The 22,656-nt window shown below is 50.0% G+C and overlaps 1 protein-coding gene across 1 annotated transcript in view; it reads right to left on the bottom strand.

Moving 5' to 3' along the window:
• Positions 1-12,967, bottom strand: part of IFFO2 (intermediate filament family orphan 2) — a gene marked incomplete at its 5' end in the record, with an annotated part of 37,293 nt that extends 24,326 nt beyond the window's left edge. The window contains one exon of the mRNA XM_084274455.1: positions 12,309-12,967. Within this exon, the coding sequence (XP_084130581.1) occupies positions 12,309-12,967 (659 nt within the window). The remainder of the gene's footprint in view (positions 1-12,308) is intronic.
• Positions 12,968-22,656: the final 9,689 nt, after the last annotated feature.

The raw sequence follows: 22,656 nt of genomic DNA, 5'->3' as shown, positions 1-22,656 counted from the left end.
AGGCTGCCAAGTTAAAATAGTGCATTATCTCAGCTGATGCACATGACTACATGGAAGATTCTTACATCACAGCTCTCAGAAGTAATCTAGCAAGCTTTTAACTACAGGAAATTTTTCCCCATGTAAGGGTGAGGATTGTTTCTTTTCAGAACCACCTTATGACTTCATGGCAATCTGCTAGGAAGAGGAAAACCCAAATGTTTTGAGCGCTGCCATTGCATGATGGGTCTTATGCTCTCTGTACCGAGTAAGGATTTTCTGGAGCTGGAACATCTACAGTCACATTGAGTCTGGGGGCTTCAAGTGGAGTTCCACCAAAGGGATGCCCAGCTAGATCTCTTGCAAAGAGGGTTTGCACAGGAAGCCAGCATGAAACCCAGTATTACTTTGGAGAGCAAGCTAAGGATGCCTGCCTTATTTCCACAGTTGGGAGAAAACCCCAGTCCCCAGTTAAACTGATTGCATTCTTGAAGGATTGCTTGCAGGAATACGTCAAAGTAGCACGTGTTGCATTTGGGTCACAGTGCTGGTGACCTTAAAAGAAATATGTCACTGTACAAATCAATCAGCCAGAGTACTGATTTCAAAGTCTACTGCAATCTACCAACACATAAACCCACCTCCTTTGAACACATACTCCTACCTTCTCCCATTTCAGTATTCAGGTAAACCACCCATTTCAGGGAAAACTACTTCATTTCCCAAAAGCAATCCTGAACTTTGTAATTAAAGGTACAATCAGCCAAGCTTAGCTTAGCTGTTAGACTGTAACCTGCACTAAGTTCAAACCACTGGTTTTATAACATCCTCTCTCATAAAAGGTCTTTATTTGACATACTGTTTCCATGAGTAAATGCCTTCTATATGTAGTGATTCCCTTGGCTGGCTGTGGGATAACCACCCTGCTGTTATCACCCCAAGCTAATTCCAGAAGGCTCTGATAAGGCCAAGTGATAGCAGAGCAGAATTACTCTTCCACAGAAAGGAAACAAACACTGCTGGAATGTAATAACATTTTCATTCATTTCTGCACTTCTCCAGCCTGAAATGCCAAGAGTAAGTGGTGCTGAAGCTCCAGTCCTCACCGCTCCCCTCACCCTGTCTTTAGGTTTATCTCCACCTGCTCTCCCTCCTTCCTCCACATCCATTAAGAGTCAGAGAGCTAGAAGTGATCATAATCACTGCCCTAACACTAAATACTTAGTGAGGCTATTAAAGATCAAGGACACTGTTTATTAAAATGAGTGATGCTTATCTGCTGTCAGGAGTCAGGAAGGCAGGTGGGTGAGGGGGATACACACCTAGATCGTAGCAAAGTCCTCAAAGAGTGCTCCTCTCCATCCACCACCTTATCTACATTCTACAAGTTTTATTACCTCTGTGAAAGTAAATACATATATTTAAGTGTAGGTTTTACGTGCAGCACCCAGATTCTAAGAACAGAAGTATTAACAAAGGGCAAGAAGTAAATTGCTCTTCAAAGGCTCCTGTAACACTTGAGGAAATACACAGTACTTTCATGGTCCTTCAAGACGTACAAGAATGCTCACCCCGTTTAAGCTGCTTTAATCACTTCTAGTACAATGGGCAGATTAATATAGTTTAGTATTTCTAGTTAATTATGGTGACTAGCCTTTACAGAATGCCCATTAAAGCACCACTTAGATGGAAGCGAATTAATAAAGATGACAGCTGGGAGGATATAAAATTCACCATTAGGCATTTTTAAGTGTCTGTACTGTAAGAGCAGTCTTAAATTCACTCAAACATAATAGCTGCTTTTGCTATCTCTGTTGCATAAATTCCTAAGAATGTAATTGTTTAGTGCTTGAATTCACAGACAAGCAGGGGAAAAAAAATAAACATTGATGAATAGAGGAATACCCTTGAAGACACACATCCCAGACTCGGAACAGGAATGAGCTCAGTTTGCCTTCTGCTGCAGAGAAAATTGCAGTTGAGTTTTCATAACTGAACACTGAATTTAAGGCAGCCTGAAATGCCACAAATTATTAGCAAGGGGTATAAACTGATAGTGGCAGCCCTGTGCTATTTACGGATGGCAACAGAAGAGTTCCAGTATAAACCTGGTTTTCATGCAAAAAAAGGTCAGCAGAAAGGAACAGAGTGACTGGGACAATGACCTCATCCCCCACCTTTCATCTGCCCTACAGTTATCAGAGAATAAGGCCCAGTCGTGGCCCCCAAACCCCACCAAAAATCATCGCTCACCATGGGGAATAAATCCCTGCCCACAGCACAGAACAACTCAGCCCACCCTGGCATGATGATACTAAGGCTCCCATTATTTTACCTTGGAGATCATATTCTAGAATCTCCTGAGCTGGAAGGGACCTGGAAGAACCATTGAGCCCAACTCCTGGCTCCACACAGGACCAGCAAAGTCAGAGCATGGGACTGAGGACATTGACCTGATGTCTCTTGCCCTCAGCCCAGCTCGGGGCTGTGACCCCTTCCCTGGGGAGTCTGTTCCAGCACCCAACCCTGCTCTCAGTACAGAACCTCTTCCTAACACCCAGCCTAAACCTCCCTTGGTGCAGCTTCACGCTGTTCCCTGGGGTTCCATCCCTGGTCCCCAAAGAGAGGGGAGAGATCAGCACCTGCCTCTTCGCTCCCCTTGGCAGGAGGCCACAGACCCCATGAGGTCTCCCCTCAGCCTCCTCTTCTCCAGGCTGACCAACCCCAAAGTCTTCAGCCTCTCCTCAGGAGCCTTTCCCTCCAGACCCTTTACCCTCATATACCTAGGAGACCTTAAGAAAGTGAATTCCTTCCAGCCATTGCAACTTAACAGGCAAGAGTCCGAGTGCATTGCATGTAAATGGATGGAAGGACCCAATTCCCAAAAGGGAGAGAGAAACTATGGAGGAAAATGGGTTTATTTGCAGATTCATCACAAGCTACCACCAGCAGCTTGCTGTCCTTCAGGGATAGTTATCACAAAATGAGCTTACTTACGTCCCAGAGCCTTTCTTGAAAGGATAAAACTCAGTACAGCATCTCTGCAAGTGGGACTTTATTCCCGGGGTCACTTTGTCCCTTTTAACAAGAAAAGCTGGTCTCCCACTGACAACCAGCAGTTCAACGCTCTGGCTAAGAATACAGATTAGTGGAAAAACATTTTCCAGGGCATTAAGGAGTTCTTAAGTGTTTTGCACTCCCTTTTTCTCCCTTTCTTTAACGGGAAAAGAAAAAAAAAAGGAAAGAAAAATGAAGAGGGATTTCAAAACGGCACGAATGCCAGAAACAGTCAAAGGTGAAGGGATTCTGGTACAGTCATTTAGGAAAAAACTCAACAGAAGAGTCAGGAGCAGAATCCAGACTGCCCAATGCTTCACCATATGGCCAGTGCCTTACTGAAATGTATGGGGAGAGGGAAATAAAGATTTTATTTAACTTTTTTGGACCTGCAAGGGGAGGAATTTTATTTTAGCTGTTTTAGTGATGACAGCTTTATGAACCCTTAGAAATACTCCAATAGGATCAATGCACCCATGCTGTTCTACAGAGCTATTTATGTATTTACCACCACACCAACATCTAACACTTGTGTTAACTAATTAACCAGTCAGGACTTGACTGCAGTGAATGAACAGACATGGGCTTGCTACACTTATATTCTGCTCTTTGATACAGAGAAAACTTAATTTTAACTTAAAAAAAAATAAAATACATAGTTCTATTTTCTCCTCTCAGACACAGGCAGGCAAATTTTACCTGTAAAAATCCAGACAGAGAAACATTTTCCATTGAAACCATGGCTTTGGAATAAACACTGAGCCAGGATCCCTTTGCTCTCTAATTCCAGCATGAGTCACTGCACGGACTAAACACATTGCTGCATTTCAGGGTAAAGAGGGATCCAACCCAGCTATACATCTCTTAATGAGCCACTGTAAAATTAGTGAGCTTACTTGCCCACACAAAGAGGGCAGAGTTCATACCTCTCTCCTGGCATTCCTGGTTTTAGTACAGAGTCTCTGAACTGTCGTGCCTTCCACAGATTTATATCTCAGTTTACACACACAAACCCTCCTACATATCAAAGCAAAGCAGTGAGGGTTTGTAGTGCAGCAGCACACCTTTGTCCTGATAACCACAAAGGACAGACCCATATCTGAAGTTCAGAAAGGTTTCGTGCTTTCTATTCAGCTTCATGAAAGCATGTTAGATTGGGAAAGCCAAATGTTTGGCACAAAGAGTTCTGAAGTGACACAGAACTGCAGCTCAGGCTCTAACACCACGTTTTGCTTTCGACTGTTTTTCAGGGGAAATTCAGAATAAATCCACTGAAACCAGCATGAGGTGGAAGATTAAACTTGGAGGCCCATTACAAACAGCAGCAATGCAAGCCACCTAAAGACTCACTCTACAGCAACGTGTGCATCGGTGGTTTCCAGGCAGAAAAGGCCAAAAAAGGGAGAATTGAACATTTCCCCATTGAGAACAAGCTCCAAAATGCAGCAAGGGGGTTATTTTTGAAGCCATGACACAGAGAGCAGACGTGACGAGGTTCAGCCCCAAAAATCTACTTGGAAGGGGATTCAAATTAACAAATTGAGTCCAGTAACCATCAAGTCACATGTAGATGAGGGAGCGTGGAAATGCTTCAACAAAAGGCTGAAGAAACACATCATTCTGTGATTCACTTTCACACAGTAACAATGCAAGAGAGTCCAGGCTCTGTGTCATTAACGAGCAGGACGCATCATTAATGGGCACAGAGCACCATTCTCTGAGCTCTCCATGCTCTTGTTATTGAAGTAGATCCAGAAGCAGAGTTGATGTCATTTTTGTACACGGATCAACACCACTCACAGCAAATAAAAACAGAAGAGGAAGATTCCCACACATTTTAAGGTGGTTTGGTTTGGGTTTTTTTTTAAATAAACGCTAATAATTTCATTTTCCAAAGGTTTTTAAAACTAAGCACCTTGTTAATCCACAAAGTCGGTGTCTCTGCAGCAGCACTAAAATCACTGAGCCATTCTAGCTTTTTCACAAACACCTACCTCCACCTGTGCCATCCAGGTGATGTACTAGCAGGCACTGTTACAGCACCTCAGCTTTCTTCAAGCCTCCTTTGAAGCAGAAAGATCTAATCTACCAAGTTATCACCATATTAAGATGAGGTTATTTTCCCCTTCTATTTTAAACACATCACGAAGCAGAGGTGTGGTCCTTCAGGTGGCAAGGTGGGAGGTCACATGTGCACAGTTGATGTGATGAAGAACAGCCCTGTGGAGAAGGACTTGGGGTACACAAAGCTGGACAGGAACCAACAACGGGCATTTGCAGCCCAGAAGGCCAATGGCAGCCTGGGCTGCATCACCAGAAGAGTGGCCAGCAGATTGAGAGAGGGGATTGCCCCCCTCTGCTCTGCTTTGGGGAGACCCCCCTGCAGTGCTGCATCCAGCTCTGGAGCCCTCAGCACAGGAAGGACACGGACCTCTTGGTCCAGAGGAGGCCACGAGGATGCTCCGAGGGCTGGAGCACCTCTGCTACCCTGACAGGCTGAGGGAGCTGGGCTGGTTCAGCCTGCAGGAGAGAAGGATGTGGGGAGACCTCTGAGCCCCTTCCAGTCCCTGCAGGGACCCACAGGAAAGCTGGGCAGGGCTGTTTGTAAGGGCAGGGAGTGACAGGACGAGGGGTGATGGGTTAAACTAGAGCAGGGCAGGGTGAGATGGGACATGAGGAAGAAGTTCTTCCCTCTGAGGGTGGTGAGAACCTGGCACAGGTTGCCCAGAGAGGTGGTGGTGGCCCCATCCCCGGAGACCTTCATGGGGCTCTGAGCACCCTGCCCTAGTTCAGGGTGTCCCTGCTCATGGCAGGGGATGGGACTAGATGGCTTCTGAAGGTCCCTTCCTACAGATACATACTGTGAAGTTTTCAACTATTTTTAAAGACCAAGATGGAAGAAGTCTCTTCCCTTCCTGGACAAACAAAAAGGTTGGTCTTAAACAGTAAGATGGAGACCTAAAGGGTAAAGAGTATTTTGAGCAAGCTAAAAAGGAAATAAATACATTTAGTCACAGAAAAGAATATGCAGGAAGCCAACAAAAGACCTAGCAGGGCATCACCACAAAACCTTGACCACAAAAAAGCTGCTGTGGAGCCCTGTGAGGGTTCAGGGCTTTCTTTAGCTCCAAACCCAGCGCTCAAACAGCATCACCTATGATTACAGATGACAAAGAGCTAGAAATAACTTGTTTCTGTGTTTGTTTTCACCCCAGCCCTAAATTGCAAGGGTCTCCAGAGATTATTTGGGTTTAAGATGAGAGGTGTTTGAGGGGGGGTTTGCTCCCAGACCTACTCAAGGCTTCAGCTGTGCTTTGAAAGTCCAGTTCTTCGCTTCCACAAAGTCTGAAGCCTCCCACCATGAGTCACAGGGGGAATCAGAAGGTAAAACCAAACTACACCCCGAAAGTCCCGTGGTTCTCCGGCAGCAGGGGAAGCTGCTCTTTGAAGAGCACAGCACAGGCTCAGGCTGAGTTTCTCTGAAGCTCTAACCACAACACGAGGTGGTGATTTTTCTCTCTCTCTCTCTCTACCACATCCAATCTAGTTCATCTGCAAATTCATTATTTTAATTAGAATTCAGAGTTAAGAGCTGAAGATAAAGTTCAGGATAAATAACCAAGACAGCTATTTCAAACCAGTCACAACGTATCTCAGCCCTCCCTGGCTGCTCCCATCACAAGCCAGTTTAAGACACACACAGAGAGATTTATCTACTTAAATATTTAACAAAGTAGAGCCACGATTCCACTGTGGAGCACTGTTAGAAAGCAGGATCAAAGGGAAACATGCTCCTCTCCTCCCAAACCTTCTCCCACATTACTACAACCCAGAAGTCCAAGGTTTCTAGTTACATCATGGCAAAAAAAAAAAAAATCAAAAATTGGAGATTTGTTAGTGCTGTGGATACAAGGTAAATGCATGTCTTTGCAGTGGCATTTCAGAAGCAAAGATTGCACACTGAAAGAAAAAAAGCCTGATGTCCTTTACCAAACCATTGTTGTTGGTGCTGAGCTCACAGTACAACTTCCCAGCCCACAATTAGAAGGGACGTATATTTTTGTGATCCAGCCAAGTTCTCCCACATTAGACAAATTTATCAGTTGTTCACAGAGAAAACTCAAGGAAAAAACAAAATAAATAAATCTTTGCAGGACTCAGCATGAGGTTTCACCAGAGGAAATATTTAACATGAAACTTCACATCTTATGAGGGGTGTCCAAAAATAACCTCTAATACCAGGCTGCGTGACTGCTTTGGAAGGCACACAGTAAAGCCACACTGAAACATAACTACCCCTTTAAAACATAAAAAGCAAAGCAGAAATACCCAAATTAAATATATATAAAGAGAGAGGGGTAGAGCTTGACACAGAGACTGCATTTTTACCAGCTCTGTAACCAATTGAAACACGGGCAGAGGTCTAGCAGGCTGCTTACATTCCTCCATGGGGCTAAAAAAATTATTTGTTTTTTATTGGGTCTATGTGTAACATTTGCATCTTGTTACCACTGATATTTTAGCTTTAAAAGTTTTCAGACATTCCTCCAGGGCTTATCTTAAGTACATTTTTATTAAGTTCCCTTCTTTAGAAAGACCAGGTTCCAGGGAGTTTTGACGCTCGCTGCCTCTGACAATGATAATCTTTGTCCTTTCCAGCTGCAGTAAATTTAAGGTAATCTCTTTTTTCGAGTGGACTTTATTAATCTTCCAAATGAAATACCATCCTGAGGTAAAACAATTATTTCCAGTTCAACCCTTAGTAACAGTTAAGTCTCTGCTGGAAAAAAAAAAGACACCCAACATCTGGCAGATTCAATATCTGCACCAATTAAGAGCAATTTTGAAACCATAATATACAAATCTATTCAAGTGTTCAGGCTAAAGCTCTCCACAGACACATCAGCTGCCTTCTTGCAGGGGGGGGAAATAAAACCCAACCCATCCAGGGAATGACTGCAGAAGGTTTTCACCGAGTCAGCAGCCTCGCTGGCCGCACGCAGCAGCATTCTGACTGTCGTAACACACAGCCAAGCACTTGCATCTTCAAGGCAGATCTCTGTGCAAGGCTGGGAGGTGAAGGCAGCTCACCCAAAGGAGCTGCTGCTTGCCTGGTCTGCGTACCATCCTCAGCATCACTGCCTGACATAGCCCATCTGCGTGGGTTCTGACACCCTGCCCTAGCCAGGAGACAGGCTGTCAGCACTGCAGACCCCACTGGCAATGTAAACTGACTAATGGGAGGGTAAAGCCACATTTATTTCCTCCAAGCAGATTTAAGTATCTTATCAACAAAAATTCAGAGCATCATCCATCCTTAGAAATGCTGAGGCCACATTCAGCTCAGCTGCCTGAGGACCCAAAGCAGGTATCAGGGATGGGCAGTTTGGGAAGGATGGGCTGTGGAGGCTTCAAATCCCAACTGCTCATCAGAAAACAGATTTTTCTTCTAAATAACCTCCATGGATCACAGGAACCCAACATGCCTGAAATTAAATGTGTTTATCCCTCTCCATGAGGCTGGGTACCCAGGGACAGTGGGACAGACAGATCTGAGATTCAAACATGGTCACATAAAAATCCACAGTGGTTTAATCTCCCCTTAAAGGAGGTGAAGCAGCACTGTTGATTTCTTTATTTCTCTGTCTAGAAAAGAAAACCAACAACCCTTTACCTCCATTTCCAGTTAACTGTCCCTGAAAGTGTTTTTGACTGAGCTGGTTTGCATGTCAAGTGGACAGTTTTACCTTTTCTTGTTAGAAGGGTAGTGATAGATAAAAAGGTTGTGAAGGATTTGGAATCAGATCCAGGGCCAAAAGCTCTTCTAAGTGTTCACAGTTTGAGAAAAAAAAATAATTAAAGCTTATTTTTCCCATAAATCTTCTCTGCTGAACTCATAATCCATGGTGTAAAATCACAATCAATACTAAAAAAAGGTTATTATAAGATTAAGACAACAAGTTAAGCAGAAAAGATTAAAGTGTATATATAATTTGTGTAAAATATCATCAAAAGGAGGGGTTGTTTTGGTCTGAAATACCTGTTGGACTCCCAAGGGGGAACATTTTCTAGTTTTTAGCTCAAATATAAATAACAACCTGAGTAAAACATGATCTAGGTGCTGTCCTGACCACGCACTCTTGGTATTTGCTAACCTCAGAACTCCAGTTTCCTGGGTTAGGATGTCCAAGGCAAAAATATTTTGGGTAACAGAAGGAAGGAGTTGAACATCTTTTCCTACAACAAAGCCACTGGTAATCCCCAAAACTGCACAGGCAGAATTTCAGTGGAAAGACCATTTTAGTGGAAGATCATGTATTCTTTTGAAGAACAGCAGCAAAAGCTACCTTTAAGAGAAACAAAAGGGAGTATTTCACCTCTGAACTCCAGCACTGCATTATTTCAGTTCACAAGTATGACATCAAGGAGTTTGTGTTTTCAGCCACAGACACATCACGTGTGAGCTGTGTATTCCCTGACTTGGCAATTAATCACCTGCCTGGTGTTTTCCTGGAAGCTGAGCATTTCAAACGAGACATATTTGCTAGCTATACCCTTCTTAATCCAGTGGTTCATCCTGGAAAGGAAGAAAACCAACCTCAATTGTTTCAGGAGATGTAAGGCATCATTATCTGCTTCTGGTGTACCGAGCTGGTGGCTTATCACTCAGGTCACAAGGCCTGATGGCTTCAGAAAGGCTGCCATGTTCTGCTGGCTCTCCAGCCAGGCAGAATGGTTATTTTCTTGGTATGAAACAACAACAGTGTATAAAACCCCCCCAAAAAACCCACCTTTCTGGTACATCTTGCAAACAGGGTGTCTCCGACACCAAGCTACCTACGCTCTGGAGCAGCATCACTTCAAAGGACCACCTGCCTGCTGCAAGGAGGGGCTGCCTGAGGGGTCTTTAGACACAAGAATCTCTGCCAGATCCCAAACCTGTGGTAGAAACTTGTGCACACACCTAACTTCCCACAGGCCCTAACAACGGTGTCAGGAGATGGGCACAAGGCTGATTTTCCACTCGGAGCTCACTTCCCCTAAATAAAATCCCATCATCAAAGCGTTCACAACACAACAAGGTAAACCCCAAGCCTGTATTTCTGTAGGTGCAAACATGCCCCCACCAAGAACCCCTTCCCTGCAAAACCAAACAAGAAAACACTGGTACCGATCCTTATGGGTTTGCTGACAAACACTGCAACACCCCATTAGCTCATGATAATGAAATCCAATTGACTCATCTACCCTGACTGGGGGAATGAAATTTAAACCAGCACAGTCTTACCCTGTGAACATGCAAAAGAGTGCTGGAGGCCACCCCCAGAGAGCTTAACGGGTGACGTCCACCTGAGCAGTGAAGGTCACAGAAGAGCAGAATAATCATTTCAATTACACAAGTGATGAACATACCACAAGAGACACGCTGCAGATGGGGAGAATACTAGTGTGGTACGTGTTGATATGCAGTAATCACATTTTATTTCAAAGCATCAGGAGAAAAACCTGTTTCAAGAGCAGGAAAGGCAGCAGGAGTAAGACTGGCGATTTGTCTACAAAGAGGCCCTTTTGCTCTGCTGAATTTATTTGGTTTATGCAATCCCTGTGAGTGTGCAGGGACTCACACCTGAATATAGATGCTGAGGTGAAAATCTGCTGTACACAAGGGAGTGAAAGCAGAACAGGAAGAATCACTACGGATGGAGTAGAAAGACTGAGCACAAGCAGCCCCCGAGTCTCCTCTGCCCTAGGGAAAAAAATAAATAAGCCACATATCCATGAAAAAGGAGAAGTATCCCCAATTTTTGGTGACACAACCCACACGCAACACATATCTTCCTTAACCAAGCCACCACCACCAAGAGCAACTTCCTCTGTAGTACCACTAAACCCCATCTCCTTGGTACCAACCCTAAAAAACAAAAACAAGCTGGTGCCACGATGGCAGCTACTATGAGACTGGAAAAAAAAAAAAAAGGAAAATAAGAAAGAGGTCAGCTTCTTTTTCCATCCAGCTTCAGGAGGTTCTCCAGCCACAGAGCAATCAAGGCACACAAGCTTTAAGACCCACGAAAAAGCAGCTGGGACTTCAGTGAACAAATAAGCCAGAAATTACAAGCTGAGCAGTATCTGCCTGCCTATAAAACCCCTCTAAACAGAGTGGATTCCCAAGCAGAGGTCTGTTATCAAAGCTGGTTTCTAGAGGTATGCAAAGAGCACACTGCAGTCCTGTTAACCCAGCCAGGAGAAATCCAGCTAGCAGGCCACAGAGCCCAGAAACGCCGGCTGCCTCCACAAATAAAACCTGTAAGAACGGATGAAATCTGTTCCACAGGAGGAAAAAAAATAAATAAACACAAGGCTAAGAGAGGAAGAAACGCATTTTAAGCCTAAAGATGACCAAACTCCAACAGGGAGAGCCTACACCAGCCCCAAAGGACAGGCAGCTCATCAGACAATGCAGGAATCTCCCTGCAGAATCCCAACTACCTCTTTTTTTTCCCTCCCTCTTCCTCCGGCCTCCATCTCTGCCACAGCTCGGCTGAACACAGCGAGCCGAAGGGAACGCCATCCATCACCGTGGGGGGAAGAACAGCACCATTTAAAACCCCAGGGCTTCCCAAAGAGACTTCAGAGAAACCTGCAGATTACCAGGGTTTACACCAAGGCTGTCGTTCCGGCTTTTGTTTTGACTAATTCGGAGGAACATCTTGGGAGTGCAAAACCTTCCCCTGCGGTATTTGCAACCCAAATATTGCAGCACTGAGCTAATTTCGGGAGAGCTGGCACACAAAACCGACTACCAGAGTGATTAGTCCAGAAAAATGAAGGGAAGCTAAATTTAGGCGTAACTATGCAATGCAACATTAGTAACACGTCGTTTCCCTTCTCCAGAAAGGAATTTAAGTAATTATTACCCCCCCCCATAAGCTGACAAGGCTGCTTTTCAGCTCAAGGCTCTCCATCCTCTCAGGGAAGGACCCTACAATTTTCCTAACGCCAAGCCGAGGTGCAGCCCCCCCCCCTCCAACCCGAGGCAGAGCCTTCCCCAAGCCCACGCGAGCATCCCGGGAGCATCCTCCCCAGAAGGGAGCCCTGTCCCCTGGGCTCTCCCCCCTAAGATCCCCACATTCCTCCTCCACCTCAAGGCGGGACTCGCCCGTTTCCCCGCACTGCAGGAGCTGCCGGCCCGCATCCTCCCACCCCCCCACCCCCCCCCTCCATCCTTCCCCGCAGGCCCACAGCCTCCCCCCGCCCCAAAAGCCGCTCACTTTCTCTTGTACTCATCCCGCTCCCGCTTGACTTTGGCCAGCACGTTGTAGAGGGCGCGGATCTCCGGGGTGATGGTGTCGATTTGGACCCCGACGCCGTCCGGGTGGATCCAGGAGACACCGGGCCCTTGTACCGTCTCCAACCCTCCGCCGCCGGTACGCCGCACCTGGGTGTAACTCCAGATGGTACCGGGCAAACGGCTGTAGTGAGGAGGCGAGGCGAGGGGACCGGCGGCCAGGCCATGGCCGGGGCCCGACGGCGGCAGCAGCGGGGCGGTACCGGAGTCGGTCTGCACGGCCTGGTCTCGGGAGAAGGTCTTGTAGCGCAGGCGGCGGTCGCGCTCGCTCTGCTGGGCCGCCAGCTGCTTCTCCAGCAGCCGGTTGCGCCGCTCCAGCTCGTGGACCTTGGCGAGGAAGCAGCGGAACCGCACGTTCAGCCCCTTCAGCAGGTGGATGTTGGAGCCCAGGTCGTTACGGAGCGCAGCCGTTACCGGCGGGCCGCCGCCCCCACCCGCCGCCGCCGCCGCAGCCGCCGCCGCTATCGCCGCTGCCGCCGGGCTCCCGGGGCCGCCGCCGCTGCCGGGCCCCAGCGGGCAGGAAGCGGCCGCCGCGCCGGGGGCGAAAGCGCGGGCCATCTCCCCGAAAAGCAGCGAGTTCATCGCCCGGCGGGGCCGCCTCGGCCCCGGGTGAGGTGAGGCGCGGAGCGGGCCGGGGGGTTGGGGGGGGCTGCGGCCGGAAGCGGCGGTTTAACGGTCGCTGAGGCGGGGAGCGCGAAGGCCGCTGGATGGGCGCTGAGGAGAGAAGAAGGGGAGACCGGTACCGGCACCGCTGCCGTCTCCTCCTCCCGCTCCTGCGGCCGGCGATACCCGGTCACTGAGCGGCCGCAGGCGCGGGGCGGAGCGCAGGGGACCCGGCTCCACCTCACCACGCCCCCGCCGCCAGAGGCTGCGGGCCGCGCTGCCGCCGGGCCGCTCCCCCAGCCGGGCCCCGCCTCTCCCGGGCTCTTGCCCGCCCAACAGCCGCGCCGCTTCCCGCAGGGCCCCGCCCGGGCCCCGCCGCTTCCCGCAGGCGCCGCCCCGCGTTGCCGCATGCGGGGCGAAGGGTCCCTCCACGTGTAGTTTTGGAAGGGGGCTGGACACCCCCCTTCCCGCCACACATAACGCCCCAGCGGGCCCCTCAGCGCGTCCCCACAGCGGGCACACGGGGGGGTGGGGGGCGGCCCCCGCTCAGCCCGGTGAACGGCTCCCTGCGGCCCTACCGCCGGCTCTCGGGGAAACCTCTTGATTGGCAAGATTTAATTACACGGGGTGAATCTTGTTATCCCAACGCAGGGCCCCCGCCTCAGACGGCGTTGATATTCCAACAATTAAATTACTAAATAAGCGTTTCCCAACCGCTGCCCCCGGACCCGCTGGAAGGTTTAATTGAGTTATGGGACCGGATGGGAACCGTGCTCAGGGCAGGCAGAAAACTCCCAGCAAAGCTGCTGTAAAGCTGTAGGAACGCTCAAATAGCTTTGGAAATCGAAACAACGCTGCTTGATGGGCAATATTTACATTAAAAGTACACGTGCAGCAGCAGCCCCTTGCTGAAACTCCAGCAGCACCTGTGAGCTGGGCTCGGTGAGGCAACTGGAGGCTCTTCAAAGGGCTCTGTTAATGTGTCACGGGCCTGCGTGCTGCTGGCACCTCCTGGGTGAAAAATAAAGGTACTGGGTGGAGGCGCTTTCCTAAAATGGTGACTCAAAGGAACACCTCAAAGGATTATCTCTTGCAGAGTGCTTTAGCTTCAGTTTACGTAGAGTGTGGCCTGTGTTCACTGCTGAGGTTACGGGAAAACACCTCTTGTACTCGGTTGTGAGGGCACAGCTGCAACTGCTGACGTTGGGTTGGGTTGGTGCATCCAACTGAGCTGCCTTTAAAGGAATAATCTGCAGCAAAGCATTGCAGCTCACTGGGAGACCTTTCCACAGCGTGTGTGCGCCCCACAGATCCTAGAATCATAGAACTGTAGAGCAGCAGGGGTTGGAAAGGGACCCCAAGAATCACAGAGCTCCAACCCCCTGCCACAGGCAGGGCCACCAACCTCCTGGCCTGGAGCTACACAAGGTTGCCCAGGGCCCCATCCAACCTGGCCTTGGACACCCCCAGGGATGGGGCATCCACCCCCTCTCTGGGCAGCCTGTTCCAGCCCCTCACCACTCTCTCTGGAAAGAGCTTCCCCCTAATATCTAATTTAAACCTTCCTTCCTTCAGCTTCACTCCATCCCCCTTGTCCTGCCAATCTCCGCCCTTTAACAAGCCGATTCCCCTCCTGTTCCTCTGCTCCCTTCAGGGACTGGAAGGCTGCAATGAGGTCCCCCCACAGCCTTCTCTTCTCCAGGCTGAACCAGCCCAGCTCCCTCAGCTTTCATTTGTAGGGGAGCTGCTCCAGCCCTCTGATCATCTCCATGGCCCTAGATTCACAGCAAGACCTGCAAAGAGCAAGAATAGACTAAAACTGCCAAGAAGGAGGTGATGATGAGGGGCAGGAGCCAACAGAGAGCTGGTTTCCCTCAGATCTGGGTGACTTTTTAGGCATGCAGTGTCCTCGCGGCAGGCAGTGATGTTGGAAAGAGCTGAGTGGCTTCAGAACCCATTGAAACCGTGCAGTTAACAGCTGGGAAAATGCTGTTGGACACCAAGAGATGTATCCTGTTAGTTATTTTCCCTTAAGGAAGCAGGGACCCATCAGAGGGAATGATAAACCACCCAGCTAATTAATGCTTTGGCGATGCGTATCGTGGTTGCACGATATCCCCGGGATGCCCACAGTCACCACCAGCATCCTGCTCCGCCCCTGGGCATTTCATCCCAGCCCCTGAAAGTGAATCATCTTGAATTAATCACAACAATTAATTAGGCTTAAGCTCAGAGAAACGGGACTCTCTCTTCCGTGAAGCCTCGTACAGCCACGGAGCTGACCTGCTGCCGCCGTGCCGAGCAGCCACGGTCTGGCGTGCGGGATACCCTGTGGTGGCTGGGGACATTCCTGTAGGGATTCCTCCAATTCCTGCCTTGGAAAAGCTCTCTGCTCCCCACTGATTGCAGATATAAATAATGAAGCACTGATGAGCCCTTTCCTATTTGGACAGGGAGGAAAAGGGATGGGAAACGGTGCTATTTCTGAACACAGAAACTATCCGGTAATTAAATGACAGTGACCACCCCAGTGATGCTAATAATAACAAGCACTGGGTTTATTTGGGCTCTCAGTTGCTTGATGGGGCCTGAGCACACTCAGCTTTGAGTTTTCCCCCATTTTTACCTTCCCTTTGTCACCATCCCTTGCTCACAGACCTCTGTGGCTGTTTCAGGGCTGCTCTCTGCATCTGCTTAGGGTTTTTTGGGGTTTGGTGATAGACATTGGACCTTTCTTAGTCTGACACTCATGGAATCTTGTTCCCTTGGGTCTGCCTTCCTTCAGTGACCACATTTGGCCAAACCAAACCAAACTCTGCACCCTCACCAGCAAGCACTTGGAGCACTGAGCTACAGAGAGCAAGGGATGCTCCCCCTGGGCTGAGTTACCATCTGCATACTGGAACAAATTCCCCTTTAAAACCAAGAAGCAAAAAAATCCCTTGGCTTATCATCCATAAAACTTCCCAGCCCTCAAAAATGCCCTCTCACCTGGGCTGGGGGAGATCTTCCCTCTGGAGATCTCTTAAATATTGTGGAAACAAAAGCTGCTACAGCCATCTCAACCCAAAAAAAAGGTGAGTGAAGGATGCAGCAAGAGATAGAGATGCTGAGGGCGGCGGTGAAGCATCCTCTTAACTCGGAGCGGTTGAGACATGCCATAGTATTTCCTTGGAGACTGTGGCAATATTCCTTACTCCCTTAGTAACCAAATATTTGCATCTGTATTGAGTATGGTGGCAAATATGCATTGATAAGCCCATACAGGCTGCTGCAGGTGTGTTTTAGGACACAGCCATTGCTTTGGCAGCTCGTCAAAGATAATTGTGGGGTGCTGCAGCGTTAACTTGGGCATGCCCCAGCGCACAGTTTCCATCCCATCGTGGCTAAGCTTTTCATTCTCCAGGTAGACCCTGGTCTGATTCATTTAAATGCCAAACAACTTTGAAAGAACTTCTGTTTTTTGGGAAAAGATACAATTTCTTTATCGCTGTACCCCAGGCTTTGTCACCTGTGCCGGGCTCACCGCTGGGTCGAGCAGCTTTCAAAGCTCAGAGCACAGATGATGGTCATTTATTTATCCAAATCTCCCTTCCCAAAGCTGTTAGCTGAGGAATTTCATTCCTTGGACTGGGGGGAGGTTTAGCTGGATGCCTTTTACACAGGATGCAGAAATCTTCCTGGTGGAGCTGCTGGTGGGAGTACTGGGGCTGCGTTTCCTCCCAGCATCCTGCTCTCTGGGCAGGCATTTCTTGCTTCCCCTCCTTCTCCATCAGCATGGGACAATGGGATCTGCCCCACAGAGGGAATCCCATGTGCCACTGTGCCCTGGACCACTCGGCCCCTCTGCCTCCCATCCCGAACCCGGAGGGATGCTGGTGACAGCTGCGAGAAAACTCAGTGTCAGCAGAGTGAGTCAATGAGCTGCCAGAATGGCTCCCCCCTCAGATTTCCCAATGTCCTGGGGTGTTGCTGAGGGAGGGGTCCTTGGGTGGGACTCCCTGACTGCCAGACGCCCAGTTTTTGATGATTCCCAGCTCTGTGGCCCATACCTGGCAAATACCTTTCCAGGCGATGCGGTCACCGAGCTCACTGTACCAAAGCTGCTTACAGCAGTGAAACCTGGACTGAGGGAAGAGAAATGGGAATGACCTGGCACATGGGAGATGCACCTTTGCTGTCTGATCTCATCACCTGGGAATGAGGGGTTTTGTCATCAAATATTAGGAATAATTAAAGGATAGTGCTGGCTTTAGAGTGCGCTCGTATTTGTTCATTAAATAAGATTAAAAAACAGGCTGGGAGAAGCTGTGGGGATTAAACGGCTCCTGGGGTGTCCCAACATGCAGATGTTCACCCGCCCGGGCGTTGTGGCAAGCACCAACCCCAACACCATGGCCAGCTGGAGACACCAGCACAACACAGCATTTCCAGCATCAGTCAGGGGCTGAGAAGGAGATTCTGCTCCTTCCCAGGGCACTGGCTGTGGCTCCTCTTGCTACCCAAAGCATCCCAAGCAATTCCCCATCCCAACCCGCCCATCTCGGGGTGAGGATGCTCGCTCACCCCAGGGTCACTGAGGTCCTGTTGGCTCAGCACTTGGGAAAGAGCAGGCACTAAGCAGGATTATTATTAACAGCAGTAATTATTGGGGTTATTGTCATTATGGTAAAGATCTCTACATCTAAACGATTCAGAGCTGACAGCCATTAATCAGTGGGGATTCCCTCCTGCCCTCCGCCTCCTCCCCCAAATTAAAGCATCACCTTCATTCCTCTCTCACCTCCTCCAGCCCCACAGCAGGGAAGGATGCAAAAGGTGCTGGATAGGACCTCGCTGGCAAGACCAGCCAAGAGTGACCCCCCCACCCTTCCTTGCTATCTCGGTGGGTTTTGTAGAGCAGCCCAGCCTCTCTGCATCTATCAAACCTGAATTTATGCTCCACAGAGCTCATTTTTTGTAATTTTGGCTTAATAAATACCCTTTTCTATACGATACCCCTTCCCCAGCAGAGAAAGGCTGTAGGGATGGTGTTAGCCTGCTTCTCCAGGAGCGCGAGACCAATGCAAAAAATAATCAATATATTCCCCCTGTGGAGCTGGTCGGGGCTAATCGCAGCGTCCCTGGAAGCAGACCTGGGCTGTCTACATCAAACCATTTCTCCTGGGGCTCCAGGGCCCCCCTGGACATTTACAGGTTATCAGGGACTCACTGGAGGGTTGCACCAGCCTTGGCTGGAGCTCCCCCCCAGCTCGGGCTTGGTTATGATTCACCTAAAAGTGCTTCAGGTGAGTCAGGCAGAGGAGTGTCAGGGCAGCCACATGTTTCCAGAAGGAAGCTCCTGGTTTTTTGGAGCGGGAAATCCATTGTGAGGTGCCCAATGCTCCTTGGGGGGTGTAGAAAGGGGCCAGGTGAGCTCTGGAAACGTGTCTGATCCCTCCTGTGTCTGTGGTAACAGCGAGGCAAAGGGAAGAATCCTTGTGGGGCAGGAGAGTTTCTAACTCCTGCTTCCCCACAGGCCCTGCAGCACCAGAGCCTGCATGCAGGGAATAGAGCTGGGCAGGGAGTTATCCTGCTCTAAGAAAAGCTGAATAAGCAGGATGAAAATAAATCGAGTCTTTCAAGAGGCAGAGGCAGAGGCCAGATCTCTTCACTCACCTCAGCGGGCTGAAAGCTGCGTTCCTCATCCCTGTCTCTGACGATGCTCCCTCACCCTCACTGGGAAGAAGTTCTTCCCCAGATTGGTGTGGAACTCCCTGTGCTCCAACTTGAGGCCATCGCCCCTTGTCCTGTCCCCACAGACACTGGGAAGAGCATTGCTCCAGCCTGTTTTCCAGCAGGCCCTGCGAGCTGTGCAGCTTGTTTCCCGCCTCCCTGTGCCCTCGATTCCATTGGTGTGAATTGGGAATCATCCCAGCTCTGGGTGATAACGTGGCCGGGCTGCACCCCAGCCAAGGAGTCACAGCCAAGCTCAGTTTTCTTATCTGGAGTCAGGCTGGGGCACAAACTGGTCCCAATGGGCAGCTTGAAAACAATCTCACAGGGGCCACAGGAAGGATCCTGAGACGCTCTGTCAGGGCAGCCGCTCTCTGGAGCAGCCAAACCTTCCCTGGTTTCACTGGTGAACTTAAAGGCAATTTGGGAGCACGGAATGGGTGTTTTCTGTCCTCATTTCTGTCATTTACCTGCTCAGAGGATGACTGCTACAGGCCTGGAGCTCGGGGGGGTATGAATCGGTGTGGCACAGCCTTGCACTGCGGCCAGGGCCGGCCCGAGGGGCACAGCACAGGCAGGGAGGGAATTTTCTAGAAAAAATGGCTTTATTGGCACAGGCAGACGGTGAAGCTGCCGTGATGGTGCCTGTGGGTCACGCAGGCGGTGCTGTGAGGGTTGTTCTGGAGATGGAAAGGGCCAGGCTGGTGTGATCTTCCTGGAGAAAAGGTTCCTGGTGGCTGCACAAAGCACTTGGGACTCGGAGAGGTTGGTGCAGGGGAGGGACCGTGTCAGTGCTGCATCCATGTGGCAGCCAGCAACACCGGGAGTGAGATGGGAGAAGACAAGGTTTACAGAGCCAGGAGCTGATGAGGAGCAGCTCCTAGTGACGTGCCCCAGCAGGGACAAGCCAGCCCCACGCCGTGCCCTTCAACTGGAGCATCTTTCCCTGGGAATTAGTGGCTTGGCAGGGAAAAAAGCAGCCTCTGTGCTCCCCAGTGCTGCAGGCACCTCAGGAGGCATTTGGGTGAAGTAAAAACAACGGAACCCTTTGCAGCAAACACACGACCCAAGTTTTCTGCCAGTTTAAGTGCAATCCTGGCTGTAGGAGCTGCTTCCAGGTGGTTCAAGGCATCTGATGTCTTGGTGCTTTGCTGTAGGCTCCTCGAGCAACGTCTCAGCATCGCCTTGGTGATGTTTCCATACAAAAGGCTCTTTCCTGATTAATGCTGAGGTTGCTTTCGGTCCTGTGGGTGCTCACACATTGGAACACTCCCCAAAAAACCTCAGACAAAGGAAAAAGAGGTTTCTGGCACCAGATTTCTGCATTGGAGACCACGACCCCGAGACATGCCTGTGTAATCGTCTGGGCTCCGCTGCGGTCTTGCCAAACACACGTGGGCCACGTGTCCTTCCCCTGCCTGAAAAACAAGCCCAGGGAGATAAATCACTTGTCCTGCATCAGAAAAAGTCCAGGGAATCTTTTATGGCATCGAAACGTTGCAGCTCACCCTGTGTTTATGCTCAGCAGCTCTAATCCCACTGCTTGTTTGAAAATACTTCCAGGCAACTGCGGGATGAGGGATGAGTCCAGGCTGTTGGGGCCTCTTCACCTGCTGCCAGCAGTGGAGCCCATCACATCCCTGGGCAGGGCTGGGTCCTTCACTCTCCCTGGGGGGTGTAACTCAAAGATTAATTAATAAACGTTCCCCGGAGTTTGCCCCGTGCAAACAGCCACAGTGAGGATGTGGGATCATCTCAGGGATGCTGTTTCCCACAAGGTTGGGTTCAGAGCAATCTCAGGCCTCTCATGAACCACAAAGGATTTCCCCGCCCCCCCCCCCCGCCCCAAAAAAAACGTCTTTTGCAAATGAACTGGGGTTTTTTGAGAGTTGACTCCATTGTCAAGCAGGTGGTTTGGTTCATCGGTTTCAATTCTTCCACCTGTTCTGAGGCACTTTTCCCCCAGTTTTGCTCCTCTTGCTTCTAATTTAAGTAGCAGCTTCCCCTGTGAAGTCTTTGCAGACTTCCCCATGCCCCAGCCAGGGGGATTTTGCAGCATCATCTTCATGCAGTACTGCGAATGCTTCAGCCTCTGCGCCTGGCTCGTCTCAGCTGAAACTTTCCAAAACACTTTTCTTTTGCTCTTGCCCTTCTCTGGGTCTTCTGGGGTTGTTATGTTACTGTCATTAGTCTCTCCTGAGGGATCCTGCTCTGCACGATGGTGCCATTTCCATCTTCCTTCCAAACCCGGCTTCCCCATCAATCACAGCCCCACGTGTGCTGGCATTTGTTAGGCTGCCTTTATTTTATAAAACACAGCTCTGGGCCTTTGCAAAACCCTCCAGAAGAGCTCCAGGGGTTGCCAGTGAGGATATTCCACATCCTCCTGTGCAGATCCTACTTCCTCGCAGTAGTAACATCGGTGAACAAACAGCAGCGGCGTTCTGCTCCTGGTAAGGACCTGCAGATCCAACTTCACGTGGAGGAAAGAATTCTTCAGCTGGTGTGAACTCTCCCAGGTCCCACGGCAGCAGAGACCACTTGCACAACAGACCTGTGACGGCATGAACAGAGCTACACCGGGATCTGTGGCAGCAAAACCAGGACCTCCCCTCTTCCTGGGGGCTGCGGCCGAGGAGAAGTCTTTTTCTCAGGAGGTAGTGAGGCATCCCGGTGTTCCTCCCCTTTCCAGATCCCACCAGTCACTCTCAGCCAGAACTTGAGCAGTCGATGGAACGGAAATGGAAGTCGAAGCGCGGCGCGGTTTGAGTCTGGGAGCTCAGCTCTCCGTGTTGCGAGCAGCTCTAGAACCACAGTCCCAAAAACCTGGTTTCTTGGTGCTGGGTCACTGCTGCTTTCAGGGGTCACAGCTCTGACCTGCCCACGCTGCTCCACGCTGGTGTCGGCGAGCAACGCCCAGGCATCCAGCCACAGTCTAGTCCAGCTGCTCATCCAGAGAGGAGACCGTTAGGTTTGCCTCTGCTTTGAAAATGAGATGTGATTTTCTCTTCTACATGGTTAAAAGGCAGGCAAAGCGGAGTATCGCTGTACAACCGAACCACTCGCCGTACAACCGAACCACCCGCTGTACAACCGAAACACCCACGCACCTCAGCCCCCGTCCTGCAGCTTCCTAGGGGATTAACCCCAGCGACAAGACAGCCCACTGAGCCAGGCTCACAGCCTTCATGGACACCAACCCAAACTCCTTGGGGTCACTTGTCATTCTCCTCCCCAGAACCAGATCCGACAGCCAGGAGTGACATGAGCCCCCACTGTGCCTTCACCCGCTCGCCAAGTGCCCAATCACACCGCGTGCTCGGCGCTAACAAAAGGCATCAAACAGGTCGACGAGTTATTCAGCCTGGAAAATGACTGTTATTTATGGGATGGGACTGAGTTAGGGCTGCGGAAATTCAAGTTCAAACAGAGACGAGGAAGACAGGGAAAGCTTTATTAGAGTCCAGCTTAACCACGCCTCAGCTGGGTTACAGAACAGCAGAACCAGTGGGAATGGTGAGTTACCAGCATGCACAACTTGTGGGGGGGGAGAGGTAAGGCTGTATCCAAAGCAGGTACACGGCCTCGGGCCCGGGCATGCACACCAGAGCACACACTACCCGGGGGCAAGCGGCCGGCTTGAGAAGCAGCTGGCTTGAGCAGCGGCTGGTGTCTGGTTTTCCCATGCATTTTGCTGAAGCAGAGAAGTTTTAGCAAAGAGAGAAAAGAAATGAATCAGATGTGAGCAGCATCCCCCTGTGAGGCGCCGTCGCCGTGATACTACGCGAGGTGAGGCGACAACATGCACGCGCTCGCTTTGAATACAGCCTTGGTGAGAGGAAAGACACCGTGATACGCAACATGCCGCGGAGAGGGGTAACACGACGCATGTGGGGAGACGACAGCCGCCCTCACCCGGGTGAAGGAGCGGGAGGAAACACTGTCCTTGCAGC

The sequence above is a fragment of the Gallinula chloropus genome (assembly GCF_964237585.1).
Source record: "Gallinula chloropus genome assembly, chromosome: 23".
NCBI classification, from domain to species: Eukaryota; Metazoa; Chordata; class Aves; order Gruiformes; family Rallidae; genus Gallinula; species Gallinula chloropus.
Note: the sequence above shows the minus strand (reverse complement) of the source record. Positions and strands in the feature narration are given on the sequence as shown.